Source organism: Coregonus lavaretus (assembly GCF_964263955.1).
Source record: "Coregonus lavaretus genome assembly, chromosome: 34".
In the NCBI taxonomy this organism is placed as follows: Eukaryota; Metazoa; Chordata; class Actinopteri; order Salmoniformes; family Salmonidae; genus Coregonus; species Coregonus lavaretus.
Genome location: NC_140021.1, coordinates 28,716,145 through 28,729,904, shown reverse-complemented (window position 1 = coordinate 28,729,904; position 13,760 = coordinate 28,716,145). Strand labels below are relative to the sequence as shown.

Genomic DNA, 13,760 nt, shown 5'->3' with positions numbered 1-13,760 from the left:
CAAGGGTTTTTCTTAATTTTTACTATTTTTTACATTGTAGAATAATAGTGAAGACATCAAAACTATGAAATAACACGTTTGCAATCATGTAGTAACCAAAAAAGTGTTAAACAAATCAAAATATATTTTATATTTGAGATTCTTCAAATAGCCACCCTTTACCTTGATGGCAGCTTTGCACACTCTTGGCATTCTCTCAACCAGCTTCATGAGGTAGGTGGCGGCAGGTAGCTTAGTGGTTAAGAGCATTGTGCCAGTAACCGAAAGGTCGCTGGTTCTAATCCCCGAGCCGACTAGGTGAAAAATCTGACTGTGCCCTTGAGCATTGCTCCTGTAAGTCGCTCTGGATAAGAGCGTCTACTAAAATGTAATGAGGTAGTCACCTTGAATGCATTTCAATTAACAGGTGTGCCTTCTTAAAAGTTAATTTGTGGAATTTATTTCCTTCTTAATGCGTTTGAGCTAATCAGTTGTGTTGTGACAAGGTAGGGGCGTATACAGAAGATAGCCCTATTTGGTAAAAGACCAAGTCCACATTATGGCAAGAACAGCTCAAATAAGCAAAGAGAAACGACAGTCCATCATTACTTCAAGACATGAAGGTCAGTCAATACGGAAAATGTCAAGAACTTTGAAAGTTTCTTCAAGTGTAGTCGCAAAAACCATCAAGCGCTATGATGAAACGGGCTCTCATGTGGACCGCCACAGGAATGGAAAACCCAGAGTTACCTCTGCTGCAGAGGATAAGTTCATTCGAGTTACCAGCCTCAGAAATTGCAGCCCAAATAAATGCTTCAAGTAACAGACACATCTCAACATCAGCTGTTCAGAGGGGACTGTGTGAATCAAGCCTTCATGGTTAAATTGCTGCAAAGAAATCACTACTAAAAGGACACCAATAAGAAGAAGAGACCTGCTTGGGCCAAGAAACATTAGACCAGTCAAAATTTGAGATTTTTGGTCCCAACCGCCGTGTCTTTGTGAGACGCGGTGTGGGTGAATGGATGATGTCCGCATGTGTAGTTGCCACCGTAAAGCATGGAGGAGGAGGTGTGGTGGTGCTTTGCTGGTGACACTGTCTGTGATTTATTTAGAATTCAAGGCACTATTAACTAGCATGGCTACCACAGCATTCTGCAGCAATACGCCATCCCATCTGGTTTGGGCTTAGTGGGCCTATCATTAGTTTTTCAACAGGACAATGACCAAAACCTCCAGGCTGTGGTAGGGATATTTTCATAAAGAAGGAGAGTGATTGAGTGTTGCATCAGATGACCTGGCCTCCACAATCCCCCGACCTCAACCCAATTGAGATGGTTTGGGATGAGTCGGACGGCAGAGTGAAGGAAAAGCAGCCAACAAGGGCTCAGCATATGTGGGAACTCCTTTAAGACTGTTGGAAAAGCATTCCAGGTGAAGCTGGTTGAGAGAATGCCAAGTGTGCAAAGCTGTCATCAAGGCAAAGGGTGGCTACTTTAAAGAATCTCAAATATAAAATATATTTTGATTTGTTTAACACCTTTTTGGTTACTACATGATTCAATGTGTTATTTCGTAGTTTGATGTCTTCACTATTATTCTACAATGTAGAAAATAGTAAAAATAAAGAAAAACCCTTGAATGAGTAGGTGTCCAAACTTTTGACTGGTACTGTATATAAACGTGTATTTTAATTTTTAATAAATATGCAAATATTTCAAAAAAACGGTTTTTGCTTTATCATTATGGGGTATTGTGTGTAGATTGATGAGGAAAAAAAAAAAAAAAAACTTATTCAACCTGTCTCCTCCCCTTCATCTACACTGATTTAAGTGGATTTAACAGGTGATATCAATAAGAGATCATAGCTTTCACCTGGATTCACATGGAAAGAGCAGGTGTTCTTAATGTTTTGTATACTCAGTGTATATATAGTGAAATTATGTTTCTACAGTACCTCCAGAATCTAAATAAAAGCATTGTTTTATAAAAATACATCATCAAAAGATAAATGCACAAAAGAAGTATCACTTTCAGGCATTCATACCAATAAAGTGTATTCATTACTCAAGTCCCATTAATATGGTCCTAATGTGGTCCTCTGTAGCTCAATTGGTAGAGCATGGCGCTTGTAACGCCAGGGTAGTGGGTTCAATCCCCGGGACCACCCATGTGTAAAAATGTATGCGCACATGACTGTAAGTCGCTTTGGATAAAAGCGTCTGCTAAATGGCATATTATTATTATATTATAATATGGCATCTCAAACCCAGAATACTGTGTTACCACTGCGACTTGTTAGGAGTTCATACAGCCAGATAGTGCCATGGTAACAGCAAGCTTACTTTTACCAAGGGTGCCCTTATATCTCAAAAAGAAGCCTGTGATGTACGCCACAAATGTAACTGTGAAATTAAAAAGCAAACGTCAACTTAAACATGATTTTCATTGTTTTATTTGCAAACAAACCAACATCATAAAACAACAAAAAACACATATAGCAACTCAGAAAAGAACAAGTTAAAAAATATACATTCACGTAAACTTGCAGGAAATTACATGCAGAGACACAGAAAATCAAACAGACAGACAAAACTACTAACTACTCCACCTACAATACAGGCCACCCCTCAACATTTTAAACCCTCTGCAAGTGAGAAAAACTGCAAGGCAACCAAAAGTGTTCCCTTGGGTTGGAACAGGCCCCGACCCGACTGTGTCCACCTCAAAAACTAAGTGGAAAAGTCAGACTGTAATAGATTGTGATCACTGGTGTGCTTCTTCAACCAATAATACATGCAGCATAAACATTCCATCTGATTTAGCAATAAAACAGATTTTTTTTAAAGAATAAAACTGATAGTTGAGGGTGAGAGGAACATACAGAGGGTAACAGTCATCAGGTAAACACGAAACAGACGTTATTAGCCACAGTAGTAATGGGTTTTGGTCAGTGACTTTTTTCAATTCTGGATTTTCAAAGTATCATTTATCATCAGCATTGCCAAATCAACCTTTGAGATGTCAAATTGGATCGCTCATAATCTTGCATTTTAGTGATGGGACAGAACACAGTACAGGGCTTGGCACTGTGAACTCCAGAATCTAAGGTGAGCCTTGTGACAGACAATAGCTACTGCTTTCCTTTCAAATACCTTTTAAATTCCATCCAAACTATTACTGTATAACACATGGAAAACAACTCTTCCTTTTTTAATTAAAATCAAATGCATATTTAAAAAAATAATAACAATCTTATCGTATCCACCGCCATTTGTATCGTCATGACAAGTCACAATGAAAACACATAACATTTATGTCGCCATAAAAACAGTATGACACATTACTGGGGTCATCACCTTCCATTTTCACAAGTGCTCAGGTTATCTGGTCATTCGTATTTTTGGAAGCCCACTATGGCTATTTGAGTTAAGAGTAGATTATATACTACATTCACTGCAAAGGACAATGAAGAAGTTCAAACTGGTTTGCAATTGAAGTCCAGAGGACAAGGTGTTCACAGTAAAGGTGTCTTTTTGTTTTGTTTTTACAAACACACGTGCACACACACACACACACACACACACACACACACACACACACACACACACACACACAAAAACAGGAGACTCCTATAAAGACTGGTGAATTCCTCCTCTAGCTAAGGCATAAAAGGTGCTTCTAGTGACAAGTAACATCACAGTCCAAAAAGAGCTTCTGCAGACTTATTTACAACCAACACCAATGAGGCTTAACGGCAGCCCACTATTTACATCAAAATAATGCAAAAGAGGTATGAAACATAAATGGTATGTACAAATACATTTACAATTGGAAGAGGTTCAACAAAGCTTAGTGGCACGTGAAATAAGATACACTTTAAAATAGCATAATAGTTATTTGGGGAGATCGAGATCAGGTTTACTAACGCACAACATTTTTAGAACATCCACCTACAGGACCAAACTTTGAAAGCTGCGATCTTTGGTCTTTGGGACCAAAGAATACATCCGTTTTCCCATCTCTAGAGTGATCGAAATCGACAGCACTGAAACAACATTCATTAAATCAAGACAAAATAATGAACTACATCTTCTATGAAATTAAAGCACAATAGGCCTACAGGGAAATAAAAAGAACACATTGTTACACATTCACAACTGGCCCGTGACAACCAGAAAGATGAAGGCTTGGCTAGTCACCCCTACTGTATCTCCCCATTCTTTCTGTGTCAATGGAGGAGACACTGACTGACCTCTGGTGTGGTCACTGTGGTGAACGGGTACTAAATGTACCAGCAAGCTCTGCAAAGAGGGAAGAAGTGGTGATACACAGGCGCCTGTGAGGACAAGCAAAGCAACTCGGTATGACGTGTAAAACAGCTAAGAGTGATATGTAAAATGGCTAAGAGTAATAAGTACGATTTATTTTTCATGCAAAGGGCTTTCAACAGCAAGTCTATCATAGAATGTCATCATCTTTTCACATTTTTGCATATTTTCTTCTGACATAAACAAATAAAAATGTCCACTTATTAAACCAGTAGCCATCCATACTTCATACATATAATATACATCGTGACATACTGAATGAGATGACTGTTGGAGACCACCAAGTCTTTACATATAATACAGGTCATCTATTGTGAATGCCCCCATGGCCACTGATACACATCACATTTACTTCCTCATTCTGAAAAGGAATTGTCTTCTCATTATACTTTGGTGAGGTGGCATTTTTTCTCTCTCCAAATAACCTTGAGCTGCATTTTATAACAAAAATGTATTTTAAACTGTGGTGGAAATAGAACCGGTTGGAAACAAATAGTAGACATTGAAATAGGACATAAGTGTAAAAATGACCACTAGTCTATCAGCGAGCATCTCTTCAGGTTACATTGCGTCCTCCAAGACAATACGGCATAGTACAATGGTTCGGTTATGGGGGAGAAGATAACAGATGAGAAGTGATTAGGCAAGCACGAAACACAAGAGGTTAGAATGAGATGGGTTAGAGCAGGGCTCTCCAACCCTGTTCCTGGAGAGCTACCCTTTTCGCTCCAACCGCAGCTGTAACTAACCTGATTCAGCTTATCAACCAGCTAATTATTAGAATCAGGTGCACTAGATTAGGGTTGGAGTGAAAACCTACAGGACGGTAGCTCTCCAGGAAAAGGGTTAGAGAGCCCTGGGTTAGAGGGTAGAATGAGATAAGAATAGACAAAGAGAGAGAAGAAGAAAGTTGGTGCTGAAAGAAAGTCCCCCAGACATCAGCTCAGCTGTGGCCCATGGTCACGGTCACTGTTGAGGTCAACATCAAGGTCACTGTTGTGAAGATGCCAGTCTGTCAGAGAGCTCAAACCAGTCCCTGTCCTGCATCCATCCATCCATCCATCCACGAGTAAGAGGATGGAATGTCACGAAGCTAAATTGCAGTTTCGTCTCAGTTCGCAAAGCCCGTCAGACACTGTGGGAGTATACCAAGTCTCTACCACAGACTCAATCCCTTTCACCTTCTGCTGTGGAGTTCAGTACTATCAAAATCTCCCTTTGGCTGCCGTTAGGTGTGTGTGTGTGTCGGTTGTCTCTTTCATAGAGTCTTCTGATGCCCGTTTGCCGAGAGCTTCCCAGACTCCGGGTCTGTGGGGCTGTTTGACAGTTGTAATTTATCCAGACCTGGCCAGGAAGAGATAAGGAGCAGAAATGTAATTAAAATACACACAGTTAACCTTCGAGAAAAGGAATGGAAAAAATAAAACCCCACTGCCTCCGTCGTCTGACATTTTCTACATTAGACATCCTGGACCTGTCACAACAAGCTTGAGAGACTTTCCCCCTTCGCCTCGTAATATTCACCATCACATATCAGTCCTAAGGCACATTGGATTTTGCCGCCATTTCCCCACTTTGTCACTCGAGGTCTGTGTGTGACAGGAATGAACACTAAGCTACAGTGGGGAGAACAAGTATTTGATACACTGCCGATTTTGCAGGTTTTCCTACTTACAAAGCATGTAGTGGTCTGTAATTTCTATCATAGGTACACTTCAACTGTGAGAGACGGAATCTAAAACAAAAATCCAGAAAATCACATTGTATGATTTAAAAAAAAAAAGAATTATGCTAGAGTGGCTAAATGCTAATCCCGGATTGTTGTGTATCACGTTCAGCCAATCAGGTTGCAGCAGTCTGTTGTTTACCATAGGCTGAACGCGGGGCGCAACATCAGGAAGTAGCATTCCTAGGCGTTAGCAACTCTAGCATGGTGGAGGAAAATAGTGTTTCATAAAGAAAGTATGCATATTTCCTGAAGACAAGATGACATAGCCTAAATCTGTCCCTAAACCCAACCCACATTATCTTTCAATATATTGTCCCCACCACTAGAATCAGTTACACATTTGGGTTCACAATCTGTTTGGGCAAAATAAGGTTCATAATAGAGTTAGAAAAATCAGGTCACTCTACCAAAATTCCTTCTGAATGCTGCCTTTTCATTGTTACAGCCTAATGAACCTAGTGCTACATTGCCAATGACCAAACGAGGTGAATAATGTCTGCGATTGGGACAGGAGTGAAAGAAAATGAATTTGTTGACAATTATGTGTACAGAACAGCGCTACAAGTTCAGTTCATGAACTTTGTAAACATGCCTGTCCAGTCTTCCGTGGCTGCCTGCTCCACTCTAATCGGGAGGGGAGTTTCTTTCCAAACGCGCATCCAATCTCCTTGGTTCCGGACCCTTACTAAACCAATCACAAGCTTAAATCTGCTACGGTTCACAGTGCGGTGGCAGGAAAATTTAAAGATCATAGGAAATCCCAGGACATAGTGTATATAATACTGTAATACTGTAATAAGCTCACATAGTTGCTGTCACAAACTCCAAACAGTTGTCACTGACTAGTTGGATATTACATTTCCAGTGAGCAAAACATGTCTATACTTACAGCATTTTTATCAGGTTTTTGCTTTGGCGGACCATATTTTTAAAACATTTGTCAATAAAACTCATGAATGCAACGGTTTATGTCCAATTGTTTTGTGTTCTACTTGTAGCCCTAGTTGTACTGAAAAGATGGCAAAAAAAAATGTCAAACACTTCATTGTGAGGCTACATATAAGGGCTGGACATGCAGATAAATGAAAGTCGGATAAATGAAAAGCCGATTTTTGCTGGGGTCTCGGGACTGATAGGGTTAAAGGGATAGTGTGAGATTTTGGTAATTAAGCCCCTTTTCTACTTAATCAGAATCAGAGGAACTCATGGATAAAATGTTTATGCCTGCGTGCAGTTTGAAGGAAGTTGCTAACTAGCATTAGCGCAATTGCTAACTAGTGTTAGCGCAATGACTGAAAGGATGCGGTCCAATCGCGGTATTTTTACCCCCCCAGGCTTCGTACTAGCCACTTTCACTCGAAACCGGATGCAGTTTGATTGCCATCTTAAGTGTGGGTCCAATTAAAAAAAGTAGCCCCCTCGACCCTCGATTTAGCTCGAGGGCGCAAGTGAACAATTTCGATCACTTGCGGGGTTGATATGACCCACAATTCAATGCAAACTGTAGTCACGTGTCAAACTCCGGTGGCTGTGAAGTGTGAAATTTAATCAAGACGCTGCATTTTTCAGCATGTGAAACAAAATTATGGCGCTAGCTTGCTAGCTAAAAAAAATATATAGATGACATTGATTTTAGCGGTAGAAAATGGGAATATGACGCTCAAAGTGGCTCAGACCCATAGTGAGGAGCCTATAAAATGTAGGTAACTAGCTTCATAAACCTATTTTGGGGAATTCTGAAATTTATTGAAATAAGTGACCAAACTATAAAACTAGCTAGTCAGCTATGGGTAACTGTAGCTAGCTACCAGACACGAGTGCTAGCTAGCTACGTTAGCTTGCTAGGTACATCAATAGCTTGAGGTTGGTTGTTTTTAGGCTCAACTTCAAGATTTCCACCAAGGCCGATGCCTCTCTGATCATCACTCTCCCTCTTCTTCTTCTTTGACTGGCTTTCCGGCAGACTAGACGCTATTTTGCGTATTGCTGCCTTTCACAGTTTGGAATGTGCATAGCACATTTGTTCACAACAAAAAAAGGGCAAAGGGGAAAAAAAGAAATTGTACCGCCACCTAACCCTATATACACACACCACTATCCCCAACACACCTTCCCACTACTTTGGCCCCAACAGATCCTACACCAGGCCATCGGTCTGGGAGGCTGGAACCCCTTCTCTCAAAACCCCCTGTAGTACTTCTGCACTAAAATCTCTGAAATCCCAAAACTTCTCTGCTGCTGCTACTACCACCAATTAAATATTCTGTGATTTCCTTTCCATCTGTGCAGTAAAATTAATAACCATAGCTATAGACGCCAAGAAGCCAACCTTACTGAAGCACAAACTGTTGGGGTCACTCTGTACTGGCCTACTACTCAATCACGCTCCCTCGCTTGGGCAAGGGACATTTTAAGTATGATGTAAAACATAATTCAAGGGCTGAGGGTTCAGCACCGAGGGCTGTCTACTTTACTTTTGGACCGCAGCCAAAGTCTACAGGTACAGCTAGCATGCTACCTGTAGACTTCCAGTCAATGTGCTAATGCTAGTTAGCAATGGCTCACGAAACTACCTTCAACCTGCATGCAGAGACATAAAAATGGTATCCATGAGTTCATCTGACTCTGTGTGAGTAGACAAATTGCTTAAATGACAAAATCTCGCACAATCCCTTTAGGCCAATCAACAGATCCTCAGTTTTACCCTTATTAAATGTTATTACGTTGCTGGACATCCATGTATTAAGGCTCTCCAAAAAACGAACCAATCGGTTAGGGTAATCCGGCGCTACATATACACTATATATACAAAAGTACAGTGCCCTCGGAAAGTATTCAGACCCCTTGACATTTTGTTACATTACAGCCCTATTCTAAAATGGATTAAATAAAAACATTTCCTGAGCAATCTACACACAATACCCCATAATGACAAATAACTTTTTGCAAATGCATATATTAAAATATATATCTATATAAACACCTTATTTACATAAGTATTCAGACCCTTTGCTATGACACTGGAAATTAATCTCAGGGGCATCCTGTTTCCATTGATTATCCTTGAGATGTTTCTACAACTTGATTGGAGTCCACCTGTTCAATTCAATTAATTGGACATGATTTGGAAAGGCACACACCTGTCTATATAAAAGGTCCCACAGTTGACAGTGCATGCCAGAGCAAAAACCAAGCCATGAGGTCGAAGGAATTGTCCGTAAAGCTCCGAAACAGGATTGTGTCGAGGCACAGATCTGGGGAAGGGTACCAAAAAATGTCTGCAGCATTGATGATCCAAGAACACAGTGGCCTCCATCATTCTTAAATGGAAGAGGTTTGGAACCACCAAGCCTCTTCCTAGAGCTGGCCGCCCAGCCAAACTGAGCAATCGGGGGAGAAGGGCCTTGGTCAGAGAGGTGACCAAGAACCCGATGATCACGCTGACAGAGCTCCAGAGTTCCTCTGTGGAGATGTGAGACCCTTCCAGAAGGACAATTATCTCTGCAACACTCCACCAATCAGGCCTTTATGGTAGAGTGGCCAGAGAGAAGCCACTGCTCAGTAACAAGGCACATGACAGCCCGCTTGGAGTTTGCACCTAAAGACTCTCAGACCATGAGAAAGAAGATTCTCTGGTCTGATGAAACCAAGATTGAACTCTTTGGCCTGAATGCCAAGCGTCACGTCTGGAGGAAACCTGGCACCATCCCTACAGTGAAGCATGGTGGTGGCAGCATCATGCTGTTGGGATGTCTTTCAGCGGCAGGGACTGGGAGACTAGTCAGGATCGAGGCAAAGATGAACGGAGCAGAGAGATCCTTCATGAAAACCTGCTCCAGAGCGCTCAGGACCTCAGACTGGGGCGAAGGTTCACCTTCCAACAGGACAACGACCTTAAGCACACAGCCAAGACAACTCAGGAATGGCTTCGGGACAAGTCTCAATGTCCTTGAGTGGCCCAGCCAGAGCCCGGCCTTGAACCCGATCAAACATCTCTGGAGAGGCCTGAAAATAGCTGTGCAGCAACGCACCCCATCCAACCTGACAGAGCTTGAGAGGATCTGCAGAGAAGAATGGGAGAAACTCCCCAAATACAGGTGTGCCAAGCTTGTAGAGTCATACCCAAGAAGACTCGATGCTGTAATCACTGCCAAAGGTGCTTCAACAAAGTACTGAGTAAAGGGTCTGAATACAGATACTAATCTGTTTTATATTTTTAATAAATTAGCAAACATTTCTACAAACCTGTTTTTGCTTTGTCATTATGGGGTATTGTGTGTAGATTGATGAGGGGAAAAAAACAATTTAATCAATTTTAGAATAAGACCAACGTAACAAAATGGGGAAAAAGTCAAGGGGTTTGAATACTTTCCAAAGGCACTGTATGTGGACACACCTTCAAATTAGTGGATTCGGCCATTTCAGCCACACCCAGGTCTATAAAAATCGAGCACACCGCCATGCAATCTCCATAGACAAACACTGGCAGTAGAATGGCCTTACTGAAGAGCTCAGTGACTTTCAACGTAGCACTGTCATAGAATGCCACCTTTCCAACAAGTCAGTTTGTAAAATGTCTGCCCTGTTATAGCTGCTCCGGTCAACTGTAAGTGTTGTTATTGTGACGTGGAAATGTCTAGGAGCAACAACGGCTCAGCCGGGAAGTGATAGACCACACAAGCAGAACAGGACCACCGAGTGCTGAAGTGCGTAAAAATCTTCTGTCCTCGGTTGCAACACTCACTACCAAGTTCCAAACTGCCTCTGGAAGCAACATCAGCACAATAACTGTTCGTCGGGAGCTTCATGAAATGGGTTTCCATGGTTGAGCAGCTGCACACAAGCCTAAGATCACAATGTGCAGTGCCAAGCGTCGGCTGGAGTGGTGTAAAGCTCGCCGCCATTGGACCCTGGAGCAGTGGAAACGCGTTCTCTGGAGTGATGAATCACGCTTCACCATATGGCAGTTCGACGGACGGATCTGGGATTGGTGGATGCCAGGAGAACACAACCTGCCTCAATGCCTAGTACCAACTGTAAAGTTTGGTGGAGAGGAATAGTGGTCTGGTGCTGTTTTTCATGGTTCGGGCTAGGCCCCTTAGTTCCAGTGAAGGGAAATCTTAACGCTACAGCATACAATGACATTCTAGATGATTCTGTGCTTCCAAATTTGTGGCAGCAGTTTAGGGAAGATCCTTTCCTGTTTCAGCATGACAATGCCCCAGTGCACAAAGCGAGGTCCATACAGAAATGTTTTGTCGAGATCAGTGTGGAAGAACTTGTCTGGCCTGCACAGACACCTGACCTCAACCCCATCGAACACCTTTGGGATGAATTGGAATGCCGACTGCGAGCCAGGCCTAAACGCCCAACATCAGTGCCCAACCTCACTAATGCTTGTGTGGCTGAATGGAAGGAAGTCCCCGCAGGAATGTTCCAACATCTAGTGGAAAGCCTTCCCAGAATAGAGGAGGCAGTTATAGCAGCAAAGGGGGGACCAACTCCATATTAACGGCCATCATTTTGGAATGAGATGTTCGACAAGCAGGTGTCCACATACTTTTGGTAATGTAGTGTATGTATAGCTGCGTGTCATCTGCATAGCTATGAAAACTGACACCATGCTCACAAATTATATCCCTGATACATGCTCTCCCAGGCTTACAAAGAGCTGTCTCCCAGTCAGATAGGAGTGGAACCAGTTAAGCACAGTATCAGAAAGATCAACCCATTTCTCCAGACTACCAGTTTTACCAATATCTTTTAGTCAAAGGTATCAAAAGCAGCACTCAAATCTAAAAGACTGTACAGGTGGAGGATTTCAAATGCTCTTTCATCAATTGTTGAAAACAGTATTCTTCGATTGTCCTCATTGTCTGTAGTAATCTATGACCAGGCTTTATTATTGTATTTAGCAATGCATTCTTTAAGAATGTCGGTAACTCAATGAACCAGTAATAATGTAATTTCAGCGGTGTTTGATATGAACATGAGTATATGAATATAAAAATGTTACCTAACGCTTTCAAGAGTTCCTCTCGGACCGCTGAGGTGAACTTCCGGACTAGGCAGAGAGTAGTTACTACGGCAAACAGCAAGTTGTACGATAGGACGATATAGAAGTTTCCCAGCCAATTGAATCTCCCGAAGTCTCCGAGAAGATCAAACCTGGTGATACCTGTGAAGAGTGTGAAGATGTTAAATAAAAGACCAGCAGATTTCATATTTCGCTATTTGAGTGGATTATAACACAAAACAATTAATTATAACTATATCATGATAATTTTTTAATACTGGACCATAGTTTATTATTATTTACAGTACCAGTCAAAAGTTTGGACACCTACTCATTCAAGGGTTTTTCTTTATTTTTACTATTTTCTACATTGTAGAATAATAGTGAAGACATTAAAACTATGAAATAACACATATGGAATCATGTAGTAACCAAAAAAGTGTTAAACCAAAATATATTTTATATTTGAGATTCTGATGACAGCTTTGCACACTCTTGGCATTCTCTCAACCATTCTCTCTTGTTTTTCCAATAATCACAAACCCTTCGTATTCCACTACTTCTTCAGCGAATTAACTATTTAAGAACGTCTGTTCTGTCGGCAGTTGAGGCACTTTGAAAAGTGTCTCTTCAATAGCCCGACTCTTTCAACAGGCAAGAAAGGCCAAATTGAAAGAAGTGCTTATACCCAAAAAACCATTTGATGTACACTGCATACTATGATACTCAGGAAATGGCGGATCCAGGATGGACGAAAATAAAACCAAAATAGCCGAACCCTTTATATAAATGATTTAGCGGCCAATGCCACTCTTCCTGCGAAAAAGTCATTTTCATTGTCTGACATTTGGCGGATTACTAATATTCCTTTCATATGAAACTGTTTTGTTAGTGGGGCTGTATAGACAATTTGTTAGCGTGCAAAAACCGAGTGGAACAAAAAGAATGCAGAAGAAATGAGCCACACCCCAGGCAACATTGGTATCAATGGGACCACAGTCACCTGCACATACACCTGAGTCAACTGTTCTGAAGTACAGTAAACAAGCAGAATCTTGTAGGTTCCCAATGTAGCCGAGACCGCTTGTGCAACTCATGGCGGGCGGGCCCGACCCCCCTGCGAGAGGGAATCCTCCATTCAGGCTAGTCAGAGCCATTCACTCCACGTCTTGTCTCAGTGTATGCTTAGTATGAATCATACACATCGTAAACAAAACAGAACAATGTCTTAACTTCATCAGAACTTAACATCAGAAGAACTTCACAAAAGCTTCTTGTACAGACGTCATGATGATATTATTACTGGCACAGTAACATGTCAGGGAAAATGATCATCCCTGAGACAATATGGCCCTGTAGCCACTTCCTCCTGTCCTCTATGTAGCTACGCACATCGCTGCAGTTAGGTTACTGAGGAGAAACTAATGTAGAGACATGCTGCAGACAGTTTCAATGCATTGTGAGGTTGACTCCACTCCTCCATCCATCCATCTTTGCAGCATTGACAGAGATGGAAGAGTGTTGCTAATCCCTCGTTTTTCTAGCGGGGCCACAGCCTTTTACAGCCACGGTGGGACTCCGCCAGACCTGAGCGGGTTTTCCAATTTCAAACCATCTGTCATGGCAGATCACACGCTGCCTGCAGACGCATCAACACCCTATTGTTTTCCTATTTATTTATCATGGGCTGCTGCTTCTTCTAGAA

General features: G+C 41.7%; 1 protein-coding gene across 1 annotated transcript in view; it reads right to left on the bottom strand.

Moving 5' to 3' along the window:
- Positions 1 to 2,411: 2,411 nt before the first annotated feature.
- LOC311109185 (limb region 1 protein homolog) overlaps positions 2,412 to 13,760 on the bottom strand; it is a 68,768-nt gene continuing 57,419 nt past the window's right edge. The window contains exons 16-17 of the mRNA XM_084152024.1: positions 12,056 to 12,217; positions 2,412 to 5,654 (exon numbers count right to left, since the gene is read on the bottom strand). Of these exons, the coding sequence (XP_084008150.1) occupies positions 5,569 to 5,654; positions 12,056 to 12,217 (248 nt within the window). The 3' untranslated portion in view covers positions 2,412 to 5,568. The remainder of the gene's footprint in view (positions 5,655 to 12,055; positions 12,218 to 13,760) is intronic.